The sequence below is a fragment of the Ictidomys tridecemlineatus genome, chromosome 3, assembly GCF_052094955.1.
Source record: "Ictidomys tridecemlineatus isolate mIctTri1 chromosome 3, mIctTri1.hap1, whole genome shotgun sequence".
In the NCBI taxonomy this organism is placed as follows: Eukaryota; Metazoa; Chordata; class Mammalia; order Rodentia; family Sciuridae; genus Ictidomys; species Ictidomys tridecemlineatus.
In genome coordinates this window covers 29,955,931-29,975,507 of record NC_135479.1, presented here as the reverse complement: position 1 = coordinate 29,975,507, position 19,577 = coordinate 29,955,931, and the positions used below count along the sequence as shown (strand labels likewise).

The window sequence follows — 19,577 nt, the reverse complement described above, 5'->3', positions numbered from 1 at the left end:
ACATGTCTTCCAATTCTAAAACTCTATGACTCTCAGAAGCTTAAGCTTGTCTGAAAATTTCAACATTCAAGATAGAAATCTTTTCTTAGCTATAATGCCCAAGCCCATGTTTCCTAAACAAAAAACACAGAACTTGATCTAGCCTTTATGAGGATGCAGAATCATCCTCAAAAACAGAAAAAAAAAAAATCATACACAACTGTCAGGACAGGAGTAGCACAGGACTATGAGGATCCCTGGAGGCTCAGGGGGGTATTTATCCTTCAACTCACTCGGTGGCTCCAGAATGCTCTCTTTGTTATATGGTTGGTTGTTGGTTTTTTTCCCTCTCTGCCATTTCTGTTGGGCATTTAGCTCTCAGATTTTGGTGCTCTCAATGTTTCTACCCCCTTTTTTTTTTCCCACTTCTTTCTGTCTGTTTGCTGCTTCTCTTATACTTGAGGATTGGAAACTAAGATTCAAGTTCTGTTAGAACAACATGTAAAATAAGAGTAAGTTCTGAGAGTGAATATAAGAAGGTTGACTAGATGTAAAGTATCTTGAGTCTTAGTGCACTCTGGCTCTAGTCTGGATGGTTTTGTTGATTTGTTGGTTTGTTTTTGTGGTGCAAGGGATTGAACCCAGGACCTCCATAGGCTAGGCAAGTGCTCTTCCACTGAGCTGTACCCCAGGCTCTGATCCGGCTGTTCAAGTAAAGGTATGTGTGTACACACGCGTGCATGTGTGTTTGTGAGTGTGTCCAAGATGGAGAGGTATCTCTATGTATGTGATTAAGTGAGATTTTCCCTTCTGGTTTTTTACTGTGAGTGTGTGACAGCTAAGTATGACCATCCGTAATTTTCCTAGAGAAATTGGAAAGCATAGAACATTGAAGATAACAAGGCATTTTTGTAGGACTGTATATAAAAATTACCCCCCTGTGCTAGACAGGCTCCGTGATTATTCTGAGGCAGGGTAAGCTGCATCCATTATCTCTGAGAAATAACAGTTGTATGTTTAGGCTAAGTTCCTACTGGGAAATTGAAAGAAAATTATTATTTGGCTTGAGGTCCCTTGATCCCCAAAGAGACTTCCTTCAGCTACTATGAGCTGCTACGCATGTGATAATTATTATGAGAAATCCCGCACATCTCTCCCACGTCAGTGTATGAGGGAGTCAACAGACATGGATTCAGAGAAAGTCAAGGTCTGTGCTAAACAAAATCACCTGGAAATCCTGTTCAACACGTAGGTGCTTGGAGCCTGTTATCGAGAGTCTATTTTAGCAGATCTGGGACTAAGACCAGAAGTTTGGGAGAGATTTTCACCCCACGGTAATTAAGCTTCTAAATCCACCCATAACTGCAATACCCTTATCACACCCAGGTCTGATTTTGTAAGAAATCCAGATTGTCTATGTGCTCACAACCATTTAGTATTCAGACGCGGGGCTTTAGATAGTCAGAAGGACATTGCTTTTTATTCTGAGTACTCCTTTTTCTGCCCCTGAGCTTCCTGCCCAGCTCACCATGTACCTGTCAGCCCCATCAGCCGTGCCTGTGCCCAGATAACAAGATATCTAGACATGCATGAGCTCCTACCCATTTCTTCTCGTTCTATCTCTTCTCATGGTGCTGAGCTGGAAGCAGTGCCCAGGTTACTATAGGACACTCACATAGCATGGCGCTGCCTCCTAGGAGTGTCGGGGTTTTCTCTACAAAGGGCATGCTTCTGAAAGAAGGGACATGGTCAAAAGTAATGTTAATCACAAAACTGCTGACAGCACTAGGCACATGCCTATAATCCTAGCAGCTCAGGAGGCTGAGGCAGGAGGATTGCAAGTTCAAGGCCAGCCTCAGCAACTTGGTGAATCCTAAACAACTTAGCAATACCTTGTCTCAAAATTTAAAAAAAAAAAAAAAAACGGGCTGGGGATGTGGCTTAATGGTTAAATTCCCCTGGGTTCAATCCCTCCCCCCAAAAAGATGAAAGCCAACCCACTAGGAAGTAGAAGCACTGGACAGAGTTAAAAGCACCCCTGACCTATTCTACAACAGCAGCATCTGGGCCACTTCCTGAGAGTGGATACAAGTAGGGAAGAGTTTTTGTTCATACTACCTCATTTAGTACTCATAATAACTCTAAGATGGAAATACTATTACTTCTAACTTACGAAGAAACCAAAGTGAATAAGTTGTTTGTCCAAGTTTGAAAGAGGCAAAGCCGGATTCAAAGTCATCATGGTAGAGATAAAGTCTGAGTATCACTCTGGAGCACATCGGCACACAACCAGATTAGAATTCCTACTCAGATGTCACAGGGATCCTGATGTTGGTCTGTGGTCCTCAGCAATGCAATTGGGGAGGCCAAGTCGATTTCTGCACCTGGAAGGCATTTAGGGATACCAACTCCTGTGAGAGCACTAGCTAGAAGCTTCAAACTCACCAAAAATCCAAGAAGTACTCTGCCCCCTACAATTCAGTGTAGGATCCATAGCCAACTCAATGCTGCATGGAAGAAACTTGGGGGTTGTGCTATCTGATTGGGGATGCTGGGATCCCTCTCCTTCAGGGAGATGGAACATTACAGACTTCAGGAAAATCCAGGAGAGCTGGTTTTCTGTAGGTCTACAGGACTTTGGCAGTCCCTGCTGCACAGGGATTCCATTCTTCTGCCCCAGATACAAAATCGACATGACATGATGGATCCAGATTGGACAAGGAACATGTACTCCAGTGGTTCCACAACTCCCCAGGTGGCTGAGAAGTTCCACAAAGATGTCTTCAAGAACACTGCAAAGGAATCTCCATACCCTTCAACAGATGAATGGATTTTTTAAAATGTGGTGTGTGTGTGTGTGTGTGTGTGTGTGTGTGTGTGTGTGTGTGTGATGGAATATTACTCAGCCTTAAAGAAGAATGAAATTATGGCATTTGCTGGTAAATGGATGGAGCTGAGGAATATCATGCTAAGCAAAATAACCCATTTCAAAAAATCAAAAGCCAGACCTTTTCTCTCATATGTGGATGCTAATTCACAAGGCAGCAGGTAGCTAGGAAAGAATAGAGTTACTTAAGATTAGGGGAGTGAAGGGAGGGAAGTGGGTGTGGGGGTAGGAAGGAGAGTAGAATGAATCCGACATTATTATCCTATGTACATATATAACTATATGACTGGTTGGATTCTACATCATGTACAAGCAGAAGAATGAGAAATTATGCTCCATTATACATGATGTACCAAAGTGCATAGTACTGTCATGTATAGGTAATTAAAACGAATTAAATTTTTTTAAACATATATATTTAGGGAAAAAAAAGAACAGTGTAAAGAAATCTGATAAATACAGTATGCCTGGCTCTTCCCAACCAACCCATGTTGACTAGAACACATTGCTGCGATGCGTTTTATATATTGGGATTCCTTGTAAACTTCTGTTTGAAGGAAAGACTCCAAGTCAAGATACATGCTTGGAAATGACTGCTTCTATCCTCCTAAATCCATCTACTGTTATCCCTAAACCCTTCTGGACAGTAGGGCATCTGAAGCTGAATACAATCTAAGGACGAAGCTTCCCCTGCCATCAGTTTCCAATACACCTGGAAGGTTTATTTCTTAGTCCTTCACTGATAGGGCAAAGGAACCAAGGATCAGTTACTCTTCATGGAAAAAAAAAAATATATCCTTTCCTAAAAAAAAAAAAAAAAAGGGATAGTTCTTTAAACTTGCAACTCTGATCCCAAAGGGATAAGAAGAGTCTGTCTCCCAGACCCCTCTACATCATGGGAGTGAGAGGGACCCCAGCCAACTCCACCACTGTCCAGATTTAGTCCAATCAAACCTACTGCACACAGATCTTCAGAGAAACTCTGAGTTCTGTTGAGGAAACATGAAGCGAAACGTAGGTAAGAAAGACAGTCGCGACCTGGGCCTGGCACACACTGGTGGTCGCCTTCTTGCCAAGGGTTTCCCACCCACAATCCACCTCTTCTTCACTGGAAGAACTCATCTCCCACTGTCACCTCCCATCACTGAGGCAGAAAATGGCAGCCATTAACTTTCCCAGTCTCCCTCCTACATAGGACATGAAATTGTGACCTGTTCCTCCAGGGGGCTTCTAGGAAAGACCTTCTCTCCCACCACAACTTAAAAACAATAGGTCCATGAAAATGCCCCTCTTCTTCACTGGCTGGGCACTTGAAAAGCATTATCCCCTTTTAAACTCATAGCAACCTGGTGGTGTAGCTGAGAGCGTATTCCCAGGTTCAGAAATGAACAAATGGAGGCATAGGAAGGTGAATAATTTAACCAAGACTGTATCTAATTAACGGTAGGACCAAGATTCAAGCCCAGATCTGTAGGATTCCTGATGTGGTTGTCCCCGAAAAGGATATGTTGAAACCTTCATCCATAACACCACAGAACGAGATCTTATTTAAAAATAAAGGCTGTACAGAGATAACCATATGAAAATGGGGACATCAGGGTGAGCCCTAATCCAAAAGGACCAGTATGTTATAAACAGGGGCAAATTTGCACACAGAGGCAGACACACGCACAGGGAGGACCAGCTGAAGACCCAGGAGATAGGGGTGATGTGTCTACAAACCAGGGAAAGCCACTGATTGAATGGGAACACCAGAAATCAGAAGACAGGAGGGAGGATTCTCCCCTAGAGCCGTCACAGAGCATGACCCTGCCAACACTTTCAGTTAGGCTCCTGGCTTCCAGAAGCATGAGACAATAACTTTCCGTGACTTGAAGGCATCTCACGTTGGGTTCTTTTAACAAAGCAGCCCTAGGAAACTCATACAACTTGCAAACCCTTATGCACATTATTAATATGTCTAAATCTGTCTCTTTGAAAATGTACTGATTTAGACATCCTTGGCCGGGAATGGTAGTGGAGTAGCAGAGACCAATCCTAGAAAACAGTGGTGTCTTGAAGGTGCAAAGACAGAGGCAAGCAGATTGTGCACTGGCCCTACAGGGAGGCAACCAGGAACCCAACCCGTGCTTATCAAACTAAAAAATTATGGGTGTCACATGGAAGACTTCAATTTCCTTTGAGATTGGTGTATCTATCTTCATTCTGCAGGTGGTGGAACCGACTGGCCCCAAACCCCACAGCAAATAAAGTGAAGAAGCCTCCAAACCCACAGCTTCTAACAGGCCTCATGGTTCTTTCTGCCTGTTGTGATTCAGTCCCACAGGAGACCATCTTCAGGAACATTTCACTGCCTCGGATTTGGGCAGATATTAGAAAGAACAGTGTGTAAGTACATTTGCCTCATGTTTTGCACTTTTAGTTGTCCTTTGCTCTCTGAGGGTTCAGGAGTAGGTTTGAGACCTCCTCCTCCTCCTCCTCCTCCTCCTCCTCCTCCTCCTCCTCCTCCTCCTCCTCCTCCTCCTCCTCCTCCTCCTCCCCCTTCTCCTCCCTCCCCCTTCTCCTCCTCTTACTCCTCCTCCTCCTCCTCCTGCTCCTCCTCCTTCTCTTCTTAAGGCTTAATTGATCAGTGTGACTGGCTGCAGTTCCTCTGGGTGTTATCTCAGAGCATCCAACCACATCTCCCCCGATAGCCTCTTCTGTTATTGTGCATTCCACGGCAGTAGAGCTAATAATTGCTACTAATTAACTTAAGAACTGCCTTGAGATAAGAACAAACTTGCTGACATGAAAGAAGTAGGGTTGAGCATAGGCAAAAGAACTTGTCCCTCGAAAGTAAGCTCTGAACTTTGGCTCCCAGCCCTGGGTACCTCTGTGGTCAACAAGACTGTGATCTCTCGCTTTTATGTTGAGCAGACAAGCTTGGGTGCTTTCTCTACAGCTGGGAGAATTAGTCAGTGAAAGTCCCCTGGCTTCCCACATGCTGGGAAAGGAAGGGAGCCTGGAGGTGAGGATTGATCTCTACGCAGTGTGTAATTAAGAATAGCTGGGAATGAAGGAAATGGCAGGTGAAGGTGACAATTCAAACTACAGATTCCAAGCTAGATAACTGCAAGAGAGAAAGGAATAAAGAAAGTTGCCTTTATTTATTATTTAGCTCATTCTTTCAGAGGGAGTTTGCATGTAACTGCTACATTCATTGTGGAATTCAGAATTCTTCCTGGTTACCTCCAAGTTCGCACCCATAGCACCTAAACTTCTCCATGCACAGGCCCTCACTCTCCATCCCAGGTAGACTCCCAGACACTCCTTAGCTTGAACTCTTCATTCTGATCAAAAGATTTCAAAGTATATTTGGCATGAAGATAAGTGTATCTTCATGTCTCCTTGCTTGAAACATCTTTACTCTGGAATCCCATCACCTAGACTCATACAGGTGAAAGGATATGCATCCTCCACACCACAGTGGGTCCAAATTTTCTATCGAGAGACTCATCTTTTCAGAACCACCTGAAGTGTCTGCTTATTAGTGATTCCTGATCTCTACTCCTAAATGATTCTCAAGTTTAGGAACCCCCGATAACCCCAATTCACATACCCAGTACAAGATGCCCCTCTATACCATCTTCAGGCATGGAAGTAGCCTCTGCATGAAACTTCACTGTGGTCTAGAAGTCACCATCTGATTGAAGCACTGAATTCCATTTTTAAACAAGGCTGATTATCAAAAATTCCTGCTATATATCAAATATCATCTTCTTCTCTGCAAATCCCAGTATTTTATCTAATTCAGGCATATGAGTCTACCCAAAAAAGTCCACTGACTCTTCCCATAGCAACTATTCAAATATCTAATAATGGATATCATTTCCAATTCATTGCCCAATGTCTAAGTTTTCAAATTTAGTAGTCTAACAATTCTGAATCCTTCAACCATAAATCACAATTTATCATCATTATTGTAATGCTTACCATAACTCCATGAAGTAAGTGCTGTTATTACTTCCATTATATAGAGGAGATAACTGAGGTTAAGTGAATTTACCAAGGTGACAAAGTGTCAGAGCTTGGACCTGAACAAGTCTGTGTGACTCCAAAGCAGATATCCTAACAACTTCGTTATACTGTCACTAATTATTTTCCTTCTTCTTTGGGAAGACTCCAGTGATGATATCTCTCTTTACATACAATATTCAGAATAGAACAGACTGCTTCTCAACTTTTCCATCCAGAACAGAGACAGAGTTCTCTTACTACCCACCGTGTACATTTTCTGTTAATATAGCCCAAGATGATCTTAGTATTTCCTAGCAGCTCCCTTACACAATTAATTGGTGTCAAGTAAAACTCTGATCTACTGTCACTTGGACTGCTGTTATTTCTAATTTATTAATTGCTGTTACTTCTAATTTATTAATCAAAGAACTGTGGAGTAGGAATACAGGAATGGACACAGGATTAGGTAAGGCACACCCTGCTCTCAAAGGAGCAAAAGAAAGAAAAGATAAAGGACAGTACTAAGGGAAAGAGATTATGGAACTAGTTGCTATCCACATCATTAACAGGGATCAGAGGTCTCAGTCCACAGAAGGCCGACTCCATCTCTCTGGGCCCAAGGTGAGGCAGAACGTCTTGGGGAAAGGGCACAGTGGAATAAAGCTTCTCCCCTCAGAGTAGTCAGGAAAGGGATGGGGATGCATTCTTCCAGGGCACTACTCTCTTCGGTGACCCATCTCCTCCAGCCATGTCCCACCTGCCTAGCCCATTCAATCTAGTATGGACTAATTAGGTTACAGATTCCACAATCCACTCATTTCACCTCTGAATATTCCTGTATTAACACAGGAGCCTTTCAGAGGCAAGTCATATCCAAACCATAATAATTATGCTGACTTTCATTCTTTAGGATTAATACAGAGGAGTGGTATAGCTAAATTATATGGTGCTTCCATGCCTAGTCTTTTGAAGAAACTCCATACTGATTTCCATATGGGTTTTGTATTCATTTACAATCCCACCAACAGTGTAAAATATGGGCTGTGCCAATTTACAATCCCACCAAGTGACAGTAGATCATCTTGGGCCAACAGAAAATGTACACAGTGGGCAGAAAGAGAACTCTGCTCCGGACAGAAAAGTTGACAAGCAATACGTTCTATTCTGAATATTGTATTTAAGGAGCGATATCACCCCTGGAGTCTGCCCAAAGAAGAAAGAAAAACTTAGTGACAGTGTAACCATCAAATTCTTGAAGGTTGCTTTTCTGCATGGAATGAGATGAAAGCACAATCTACCACACAATGTCCCTGAAGACATTCCCAGCTCTGAACTCTGCACAAATGGTATCAACGTGCCTTCTAGGTTACAAATAAAAATATTGAATGGTAATTGACCTTGAACAGGAAATAAAAATATTGAATAGGAATTGACCTTGAATTCCCTCTGATAGTTATTAGCTCAAGCCAGGAAAGGCCTCTCTCATTCATTAACTCCACAGCACAAAGCACAGAGACTCAACATCCAGCGAGTACTGTGTCAAGCCTTATCCACATCCATCAATTCATTAAGATCCTTCTCCAGTTTCAAATCATAGAATATTAGAATACCCTAGTTGGACGGAAGCTCAAAAGAACATCGTCCTTTCATACAATCAGTGAATGAGACCTAAATAAGATAAAGTATTCAACCTCAAGTCACCTACTTAGGGGAAAACAAAAAAGCAAACACCAGATCAAAGGCCCAGGCTTCTAAAATCCAGAGCACCATCCATCACACCCACCAGTGGAGTTACGAATCTACACTTTCCTATTATTTGTGTTGACTCATATAAGTGAACAACTGTTATCTGTCCTGGGGGGATCCTGTGACAACTCCAGCCAGGACAAAAGAAATACCCTTTCCTTGACTCAAGGTTCAAATGCTGTTGGGTGAGTGAAGTCAAATTACCCAGCTCCTTAGGCACTAAATGTATAAGAATAAGGGAAAGACCTCTTCAGTAGAGTCCCCCAGCTCCAGGGTCTTGGTGGGGATAAGAAGCCTTCCATCATTTCTCAGACACAGCTATTGGCCTTCAAAGGAGCTCTCCAGGGTACTGTCTGGGGGCATGGCCCCAGACACCTGAGAGTGCTGTCTCTAGGCCTGACCTATTGTGAATTCTGCTGACTAAACCAAAGCACGTTGAAAATCAAGTCTGTGGATGGTTGAACACTTACCAAGTGCCAGTCTACTTCTCTTTGGCTTTGGGGTTTAATTTCAAATCTTCATAACAACCCTACACACTCGCTTTTTGTAGTCCATTTTGCGGATGAGGAAATGAAGATCCAGAGAAATTCATTTTTTTTCCCAAGGTAATAAACTGGAGAAGCCAATATTCAAATCTGAGACCATTGATGTAAATCCAAGACTAAATCCAAAGTCATACACTTTCCACATTCACTGCTTGCCCTAAACCCTGTCCTAAATTATTTCAAATTTGACCTGAACTATCTCCCAAATAATTTACCCAGAAAAAGATGAATTTGGCTATCACCCGTGTTTATGGACTCTCCCATCTGCTACTCTAGACCAGTCATCCCCAGTGGATTCCTACTGTAACCTACACTTGCAGCCTTCTTCCACAAGAACTCTCTCCCTGAATTGTCCTGTTTACTAACAACATTACAGAGTTAAAAATAGTATGTTTGAGGAGACATTTAGCATATTCGACATAACCAATGAGAGAGGTCTAGGGTTTGGGGGATTCTTTTTTGGTGGGGTGGGAGAGTTGATCTTGCTTTTTAGCTTCACTTAAAAAGTAATGTCATGAAAGCAAACAAATTATATATGTTCTGAATATTCAGAGAAATGTGTCTGTTTTCTGTATCAGAATGTACACCATAACTTTTAGATAAGTGAACAATTTGTATTTTGTTTATTGAGATATGATACATAGGGAGTAATACACGCTTTCATGAGGTGTACAGTTCTATGCATTTTGATTATACAGTTGCTCTGGTTTGAATTATGTGTGCCCAAGGTTCACATATAGAAGTCCTATGCTACCAAAGGACAGTGTAGCCATATATTACTTAACAACAGAGACATATTCTGAGAAGTGCTCCACTTGATGATTTTGTCGTTGTGTGAACACTGTGATGTGTTCTTACATAAACTGAAAAGCCACAATGTCACTAGGAGATGTAATCTTATGCAACCACCAGGTATATGTGGTCCTCATTGACCAGATCATTGTCATTACTCAACTATATTTGGAGATAGGGCCTTTGAAGAGGTGACTAAGGTTAATTGGGGTCATCAAGAGGGGACTTTAATGTTGGATAGCTAGTGTCCTTATAAAAAGAGGAAAATACACCTAGAGTTTAGAGATTTGTGTATAGAGGAAAGAGTGTGTGAGGACCAGTGAGAAGGCAGCATCTGAAAGCAAAGAGAGGCCTGAAGAAACTGACCCCAATGGCAGTTTGGTCTCAGATATCCAGCCTCTAGAACTGTGAGAAAATAAATTTTTGTTATTTAAGCCTCCTGGCTTGTGGCATTTTGCTATAGCAACCCCAGACAACCAATACAGTGGTGTATCCACCACACAGATATGGATTATTTCCATCATTCCAAAGTCATCTCCTGTCCCTAGGTAGTGAATCCTCTTTCCCCATCTATAGTCCCTGGTAACCAATGACCTAATTTCTATGCTCCATAGTTCTACCTATAAATGGAATCATACAGTGTGTGACCTTTTGAGTCTGTTTTTTTTTTTTCACTTAGATAGGTCTCAAATCATCCTTGTAATTGCGTGGATAATCATTTCTTTTTGTGAAAGTGTTTTGAGAAAGTATGAGAAAAAAGGAAAAGGAGGAGAAAGAGGAAGAAGATAAGAAAGAAATGTGAAGAAAGGAGCGTAGAACAGTGATTTTGAAAGTAGGGTGACATTAAGAATGAGGCATTTGGTGCTGGGCACAGTGGCACACACCCATAATCTCGGAGACTTGGGAGGCTGAGGAAGGAGGATCACAAGTTCAAGAACAGCTTCAGCAACTTCGTGAGACCCTAAGCAACTTAGCAAGACCCTGCCTCAAAATAAAAAATAAATGAATGAAAGAGCTGGGGATATAGCTCAATAGTAAAGCATCTTTGGGTTCCATCCCTGGTACAAAAAAAAAAGAATCAGTTATTTGGCATTTGGGAAATTGAATGCACTCAAAATATAGTGCAAACCATTATTTTAGATTTTTTTTCCCAAAATCTGGTCTAGACAAATATCTTCCTCCTCTCTTATAGGCCTTTTGCCAGAGCTGAGATCATCGTACTTCTGTTTCCAATATCCTGTTACCTTCCGTCTGTGTGAAGTCTCACTTTTGCTTAATTGTATTATGTTTCTTAATTTATTCTCTGTACCACTGCCAATCTCCTCCTCCTAGATTCTGTCTTGTGTGTTCACTACATGTGCTTAGGTGTATATGGATTCTTAAAATCTATATGGTACAAGTTTGTTTATGTATGTGTTTCAAATTCACAGGAATGGTATTCCACAATACCAATCTATATGGTATAGATCTTGGACTATTGCTTTTAAACTGAGCACCTTTTTTTTGTTTGTTTTTTGCTTATTTGTTTGTTTAATACTAGGGATTGAACCCAGAGGTGCCTTACCACTGAGATACATCCCCAGCTGTACCCCCACACACACTTTTTAAATTTTGAGTCAAGGTCTTGCTAAGTTGCGGAGGCTGGCCTCAAACTCCTGCCTCAGCCTCCCCAGTTGCTGAGTTTACAGGTATGTGCCACCACACTTGGCTTGCACTGTGTTTTAAGATCTATCCAAGATGAATTTATGTAGATTACTTCAAAAACTGTAAAGAACTCAACGCATGTTTGCTATGACTGTTTCTAGTAGTAATAACTTAAGAAATATTTTTGAGCATCTACTCTGTTCTAGGAGTTTTGTTAAACCCTGGGTATAAAGAAATAATTTTAACAGTTTCTTATGGAGGACTATATGAAAATGATAATTGTATAATTAACTATAAAAAATGATATCAGTAAGTCTAAAATTGTGAAGAAAATGAGTAGTATGAGCATTTTTTAAAAAATATTTTTTATAGTAGATGGACACAATACCTTATTCTAATGTGGTGCTGAGGATCAAACCCAGTGCCTCACACATACTAGGCAAGCACTCTACCACTGAGCTACAGCCCCAGCCCTAGTATGAGCATTTTAACAGGAGGACTTAAACTCATCTTGAGACTAAGGTTCAAGTTCTCGGAGTCAGACTCACGTAAGCCACATATGTTGGGTATAAACCAGTTGGATTTTGCATTTTTGTTTTCCAAAGGGTAAGTTTGACCAAAAGAAACCTAGGACTGATTGCAGACAACTTAGGCCCAAGGAACTATTTTAGAGAGATGAGTCAAACCCAGGTGACATAGAGATGACTTAGAGCTACGTAGACCATTTGAAATTGAAATCATCAATACTGTGAATCCACCACTCATTCCTCACAAATGGATGACATCAGCAGCTACACCAACATCCTCAAAAGAAATATGCACAGAACTGCAGCCACTGCACATTGTGTCTGTGGGCCTGTTTGTTTGCTTTGATGGAGGATCAATCAGAGACGCTGAGTAATTCAAAGTCCAAGATCAAGTCATTCCTCCTCGCTTTACTACCACGTTGCATCCAATAATTGGTTTTAAAGAAGGAAAAAAAAAACCTCAAGTTCAAAATATAGGATTAATGTCTCCATGCTAAGTAGTGCATGCTGCTTAATTTCCCTTTAATGTAAAGCAGGAAAAACAAAAGAAAAAACATGCAGTTTTAACAACAGAGACCACATACCTACGTGCAGATGTTCACATAGCAGGCAAATCCCAACTCTCTCCACCCTTTTAATCTCAAGAACAAGTAGCATACTGTGGGTTAATGGCATGCACAAATATTTTCCTTTTAGTGAGATAATCAGATAAAGATCTTGAGAGCTGTCAACAGCATTATTTTTTTAAATACAAGCCTATATAAACATGGTTCCTCTTAGAGAGCATGTCTGTATTTTCCAATACTGCAGACTTTCATGAAAATAGCCTGGTTTATCCTCTCTTAATCGACTCCTATGCCATGAATTAATCTCTTAAAAATCTGTGCCCTTGTGTTTGAAAAATATTATAACTGCTTACCGATTTACAATCCTTTCGCTCAGGAAATCTGAAGTCACAAACTGCACGGGCAGACTCACCAAAATGCTTACTGCTGAATGATGCCTTAAAGACTAAAAGTTGTTGTCCATTTCCAATGTATTCTGCAAACCTCTCAATTAACCTTTTTAGGGTGTTGACATAAATGGAGATTTAAGAGTAACCCACATAATTATTTTTTAGTCTCACCACCTTCCTGCTTGAATATGATTCACAGTGAAAAAATATTTATTGAACCTTCCTATGATATTCAAGAGAGAAACACGAACAATCCTCAACATAGAGCCCAATGCTTGTCTCAGGCACAGTATCGCACAACTGTAATACCAGGGTCTCGGGAGGCTGAGGCAGGAGGATCACAAGTTCAAAGCCAGCCTCAGCAAGGCCCTAAGAAACTTAGCAAGACCCTTTCTCAAAATAAAAATTAAAATTAAAAAAAAAGAAAAAAGAAAATAAAAAAAGAAAAAGAACTGAAGGTGTAGCTGGGTAGTAGAGCACCCCTGAGCTCAATTCCCCACTACAAGGAGTGGTGGGGAGAAGTCAAATTCTTTACCTTGGGCCCTTAACTGAGCTTCTAGTGATGGTTGAATAAACACATTGCTATTACATATCCACACCTCTAAATCTTCACGATTTGTCACACATAGGGCCCATTCTCAAATGCATCTGTGACTTCAAGAAATTTAAGGGTCACTGTGCTCACTGTGGAATCACTCGGGTATAAATCAAAGGGTAAGTTGTTAAAGGTGAAATGATACTTTGGAATCACCCAGTCTGCATTAGCCCCCTTCTGTTTACAGAAGGAGAAACTAAGACACAGCAAGGAAAATGACTTGCTCCCAGTGTAGGATGGAATGATGAATGGTCCTCCTCCCTCCTTCTGGAACTATGGATGTGACAAGGGTAGAGTAAGATAATTACAGGAGGAGAAGGGAAAGCTTCCATTTAACTGGGGACGTCCAAAAGAGACCCAGGGAGGGATGTGGCCTTACAAACAGTGTCAGATGATAGATTTTGAGATGTCATTGGGAAGGCTAAGGTGAGAGTGAATGGAATATGAATGTCGTCAAAGAAGAAACGTAAAGCTAGGAGTGCACGAATCTTGTTTGGACGGCCGTGGTGTGTGCTTGCATGCGTGTGTGTTTGTATCTGGGGTCGGGGAGAGGAAAGAGAAGATGAATCTGGAACAATAGATGGCGGCCCTATTGTGAATGGAATCAGAGACCAGATGAGGACTTTGTACTTGATGCACAGCACACAGTACTGTATATTCCCTGTCAAGTTTCCAGAGACTTCTTTAAATGTTCCTACTTACTCAGCACTCGCAAACGATCATAATAACTGCTGGTGGCATTTCCAATTGATCCAACCTCTCTAGAAAGCAATTTGGGAATCAGTACCAAAATGCTTTGAAAGGGCATAGCTTTTGACTGCGCAATGGTTTTACTTAAGAATTTACTTACTCTGGGCTAGGGATGTGGCTCAAGTGGTAGCGCGCTCGCCTGGCATGCGTGCGGCCCGGGTTCGATCCTCAGCACCACATACCAACAAAGATGTTGTGTCCGCCGAGAACTAAAAAATAAATATTAAAATCCTCTCTCTCTCTCTCTCTCATAAAATAAATAAATAAATAAAAGGATTTACTTACTCTAAGTAAACAACAGAAGTGCACAGAGATTTCTCTCTAAAGAAATCTATTGAAGTGCTCATGCTAGAAATGAATAATTAGAAGTTGACTAATGTTCCCACATAGAGAATAAATTAAATGAGTTATGGTGCCTCTTTATGACGGAAAAACACTTATTAAACATATTGTCAAAGAGTCGTTAATGGCACTGGGAAATGTTTGTGACAAATTGTGAAGATTTTAAATTTGTCGTGATTATTGTGTTAGTCAGCTTTCCCTTACTGTAAAAAAATACCTCAGATAAATTAACCTGCAAAGTGAAAAGGTTATGTGGGCTCATAGTTTCAATCCACGGTTGATTGGCCTCATTTTTTTAGGCCCATGATAAGGCATGGAGCACTTGGTAGAGCTGTCATCTCATGGTGGCTGGGAAGCAAAAGAAAGAGTAGAGATCAGTATCCATAATCCCCTTCAAGAGCATGCCCCCAGTGGCCTAAAACCTCCCAGTAGGTCTCATCTCTTCAAGTTCCTATCACCTCCCAATAGTGCCAAGCTGAGAACCAAGCCTTGAGCACACAAGCCTCTGAGAAGCACTCCAGAACCAAACTACAGCCATCATTTGTCTCCAATAAGAAGCCGGAGATTTTTAAATTGCCTGTGCGCCTTATCTACATAAAGAATCCAAGATGCATTTTTATTGAAATAAAGCAATTGGCTAAGCAGTAAGCGTTGCATGATCAGTGTTGCAAAAAGGCAGGTGAATCCATGCAGATAGACTACAAGAATATTCACAAAAAACATTAATACCGATTATCCCCAATTGTGAAATTAATGCATTAAAATTTTTACTCCCTGGTCTTTTATGTTTCATAGGTTTTTAAAAAATAATGTGATCAAAATAATCTCTTAACTGATGTTTTTTTTTTTCTTCAGGATCTTCTTTAATGCCCCATTTAAAGACAAAACTATACAGGTGTTTTTGTTTGTTTGTTTGTTTTATTTTAGCAAGGAGGGTAATCTAGCCAGGATGATTTATGACCTCGGCAGCTCTTTGTTTTGGGCAAGGTATATTAAAAGGCCACAAGACGTGCCCCCTGTCTCCGTCCTTCCTGTCTTTGAAGGCTTGGTTTTATCTGGGATAATTTATTTAGGAGCTTTGTTTACCTCTTAACTCTTCCTCCCTTTCTCCTGAGCATCTCTATAAATCAGCTTTTTAAATTTAAATATTACAGAGAAGCCCACCAAACATATATTCAGAACCAGCATCCTAGGAAAGTCACTTTGGATTTGGGCAACAGTTTCATGGCCCTGGGTCCAGGTGACCCAGAGTCGTCAGCTGCCAGGGCTCCTTCTACTAGACGGGAGGAAGGTGACCAGGCTCTAACTCGCCCTGACCTCCTGCCAGCCCGCTGCGTCTGCAGGGGGACCTCCGGAGTCTCATTCCCCTGCAAATTCCCATGATGCCATTTCTCAGAGTGAAGGCTCTGCTACTGACTCTAGAGCAGGGGTCAACAGAGAAGACCCACCCCACCACCATGCTTGAGTAGTCTTGACCCGCCTACTCTGAACATCCCTGTAGCTTACTGTTAAAACGTGGGGCTCTCCCCTCAGCAGCATAACTGGTAAATAAATTGTGATATATTCGTACCTGCAGGGGTGGGAGGGAGCAGTAGGGACCTCCCGGGGAGCTCGGAATATTCTGATTCTTGTTTTCGGTGCTGGTTGTAAGGTGTGTGTTCCACTTTGGAAGTCCTTTCTGTTCCACTTCTAGAAGTCCTTTCTGTTCCCCAATGATGAGGGGCATCTTTTTAGTAAATCTGTTATACTTCAATATAAAGTTTAAAAAATACAAAACAGAAAACCATCCTACACACTGTGACGGCCAATCCCAGAGCAAAAGTTCTGCTGTATCTCGATTTGAGTAGTGACGAATTTACCAAGAAGCCTGTAGGATGATTTGTGGTTTGCAGACCTCTTGAGAGTGTAAGGAAAGAAGGAGACTAGGAAACAGGTGCTTAGAAACCTCCTGTGGCCTCACAATCTGAGGAACTATCGATAGGAGATGTGGCAGGAGTCCAAACACTGAAGCCCATTCCCAGGCCTGCCCTCAGAGACCAGACCCCTGAGTACCTCCCTCCTCTCCTTCTGGGCTTCATCTTGGCCAACCCTAAAAGGAGGACTTTGAATTTAACAAACCATGACCTAGTGATTTTGTTCTCCCTGGGTGTCTGTGTCTCAGGAAAGACATAGTTGGCAGGGGAAAGTACAAAAATAATACGACATTGACAGAGTCATTTTTCTTACGAGAAAGCAAATTCAAAACTTTTATAGGTCACCCTCGGGTCATTCAGGAACAGGATACAAGCTGAACGGTGCCAAAGCCCACGTTCCAGAACAGGATGATGCCTGGGCGAGCAGATCATGTGGAGGCAACAGAGCTAGAGCCTTCTATGGGCTCTTCCCGGCAAGTTCTTGTTGGGCTGGGCTTATGGTCAAGGTCCCATGGAGAAGCTTAGGACGTGTTCCACCCCACATCCCTTTCAGTGTTAGTGGTCAGAGGTCACAGCAAAGGTCACAGCCGCCCACTCCTCCAGCAAACAGTGAGTTCTTCCCCCACCAGGCCCACTGACCCAGTTCCTGTGGCAGCTCTTCTCTGCTGTCTTCTGTACACAAAACTGTGTGTACATGTACATGACATCCTGGAGTCAACCCAGTGTTTTCAAACAAACGAGGAATTTAACTACCTGCAGTGGTTAGCAATTTCTCTGCCAGCAGTTCCCAAACTGTGTTCTGTGGAGCTCCCTTTTGCATTCAAATTCTTGAACAAAAGAGACTTATGATGAAATACACCTGGGGAATGCTGGGTTTGCTAAAGTGTTTCCTTTAGAACTTTCTTTAGAACTGGAGACCGTGATTCACATTGTGAAGGGTCAAGAGGAAACCAAATCTTCAGTCTTTTTGGTAAGGAATATGCAGCAACTCCTCAGGCAACCTCATTTAGGAAGACTGGTAAATGCACTCATTCAACAAACCTAAGTACCTACTCGGGTAGTGTTCCAGGTACAGAGGTGTGTCTTTCTCAACCTCCTTTTCATAGCAACTTGATTATTCGAGAGAAGACACTAAACAAGTGAACAAAATATTTTCAGCATGTGATAGGAAGCATATAAAAGAAAAGGGCAGGGCCCCCTTTAAGGGCTCTCTGGGGCTGTCTTCAAGCCAAAACTTGAAGTTGAAATATGAGTCGGCCACAGGAAGAGCCATGGGTAGGCATTCCAGGCAGACAGAGAGCAAGTGCACAGTCCCAGGGCGGAAAAGACCTTGGCTCCAGGGCTGGGCCAGGTTCTGCCCAGAGCGGCAGTTCTGAAGGGTGGGAGGGGTGAAGATGCTGGAAGGTGGAGATCTTGGATCAGGGAGAGCTGGTCAGGCTGCGATCTCCTGATTTTAATTTGGGTCTTAGTCTAAGGGTGATCCAAAGCCAGTAGGGAGTTTTAAGCACGTGAGGGAGATGGAAAGAAGAGGGCAACTGGAGATGTACCTTGGATTCTCCATGATGACCGCTTGGATTCTCTGTTCCTAAACACATTATGTGTGCTACGCTGGTATATATGCCTGTGAGCCTATTTCCTAGCTCAGCTGCAGGTTCCCGTTCTCTAAGCCTTAAGCATAAAACAAAGAATTCTGTGTAGGTAATCAGACCTGGATTGGAGTCTGGACTGATACCAAGCAGCCCCGTGAGTAGGGGCAAAGTTGCTTCGCCGCCCTAAGAGCCTCCGTCACCTCACCTATAAAGCAAAATCAAAGAAGGAATCCACCTACTTCCAACATCCTGAGACCCTATTCTAAGCCTCTCAAGACAACAGAGCTAGATTAATAGCAGGTAATCAGGGCCTTGAGCAGAAACAAGGAGGAAATATAAAAGGTCACATGTTAGATGTCATCCTGGTTTGCTGTAACAAATCCCCACACGTGGAGCACCTCCAGCTACAGAAATGACACCACCACCCCCACCCCCCACCCCCCCCACTCTGGATGCCGGAAGTGTGACATCAAGGTGTCAGCAGAACAGCTTTGCTTCCAAAGACTAGGGAACATCCATTCCCAGAGGCTGCCAGTTTCTAGGGGCTATTGAGTTCCCAGTCTGCATCCTTCAATCTTAACCTCCTGGTCAGACGACCTCCTCCTCTTCTCCCTCAAATCTTCTTCTGCCTGCCACCTGTGAGGAAGGTATTTGTGAATGCATTTATGGCCCATGTGGATAATCCCAGTGGATAAAATCCCACTGTCAAGATTTAACTTAACCACATCTTTTGCCCTGTAAAGCATCATTCAATCTTTTACCACATGAAGTAGTATTCTGTTTCTGGGAATTAGGATGCAAATTTCTCCATTAGGAGGCTATCACTCAAGCCCCTAAAGACATCGGTTTCCTCCATCCCAAATAGATCTTCACACTATTTTCAGACATCGTTCTTCCTCGCTCCAGAGTCCCCTTTCAGCCCGATCTCCATTTCTTTCACTTTTCCTTCATCGTGCTCAGTAAAGGACTTTGCATAGAGTGGGTAGTTATTCAGGGAGTGTTGCTCCCATTGGAAACTTCCAGAAATCCTTTTAGTAAGGGTATCCCAGCCATCTGCCTTCAAATTCAAAGTCGGGGAAATCAGCTGGACCCCAGTTGATCTGTAAAGCAACAAAGGAAATACTCAGCTAGACTGGAAGTGATCAGGGATTTAGTGCCTACTCCAAACCAACCTTTCTTATGACCCTGGCCATGTAGGTCCCTCCGGCTGTCTAGGTATTAGCTTTCTAAAGAGAGAGGTTTAGTCGAGTGGCTTCTAGAAGCCCTCCCCCCATTTATATTCCCCAAGAAGAATTCAAGATTAAATAGATACTTTTT

General features: G+C 42.3%; 1 protein-coding gene across 5 annotated transcripts in view; it reads left to right on the top strand.

Annotated features, from left to right (window-relative positions):
- The first annotated feature begins 5,155 nt into the window (after window positions 1-5,155).
- Mmd (monocyte to macrophage differentiation associated) overlaps window positions 5,156-19,577 on the top strand; it is a 137,206-nt gene continuing 122,784 nt past the window's right edge. For all 5 annotated transcript variants that reach the window (XR_013436135.1, XR_013436134.1, XR_013436133.1 and 2 more), the window contains exon 1: window positions 5,156-5,254. Coding sequence is in view for 2 of the 5 variants with exons in the window: in XM_078042276.1 (XP_077898402.1) it covers window positions 5,157-5,254 (98 nt within the window). In the remaining 3 variants the exon portion in view is untranslated. The remainder of the gene's footprint in view (window positions 5,255-19,577) is intronic.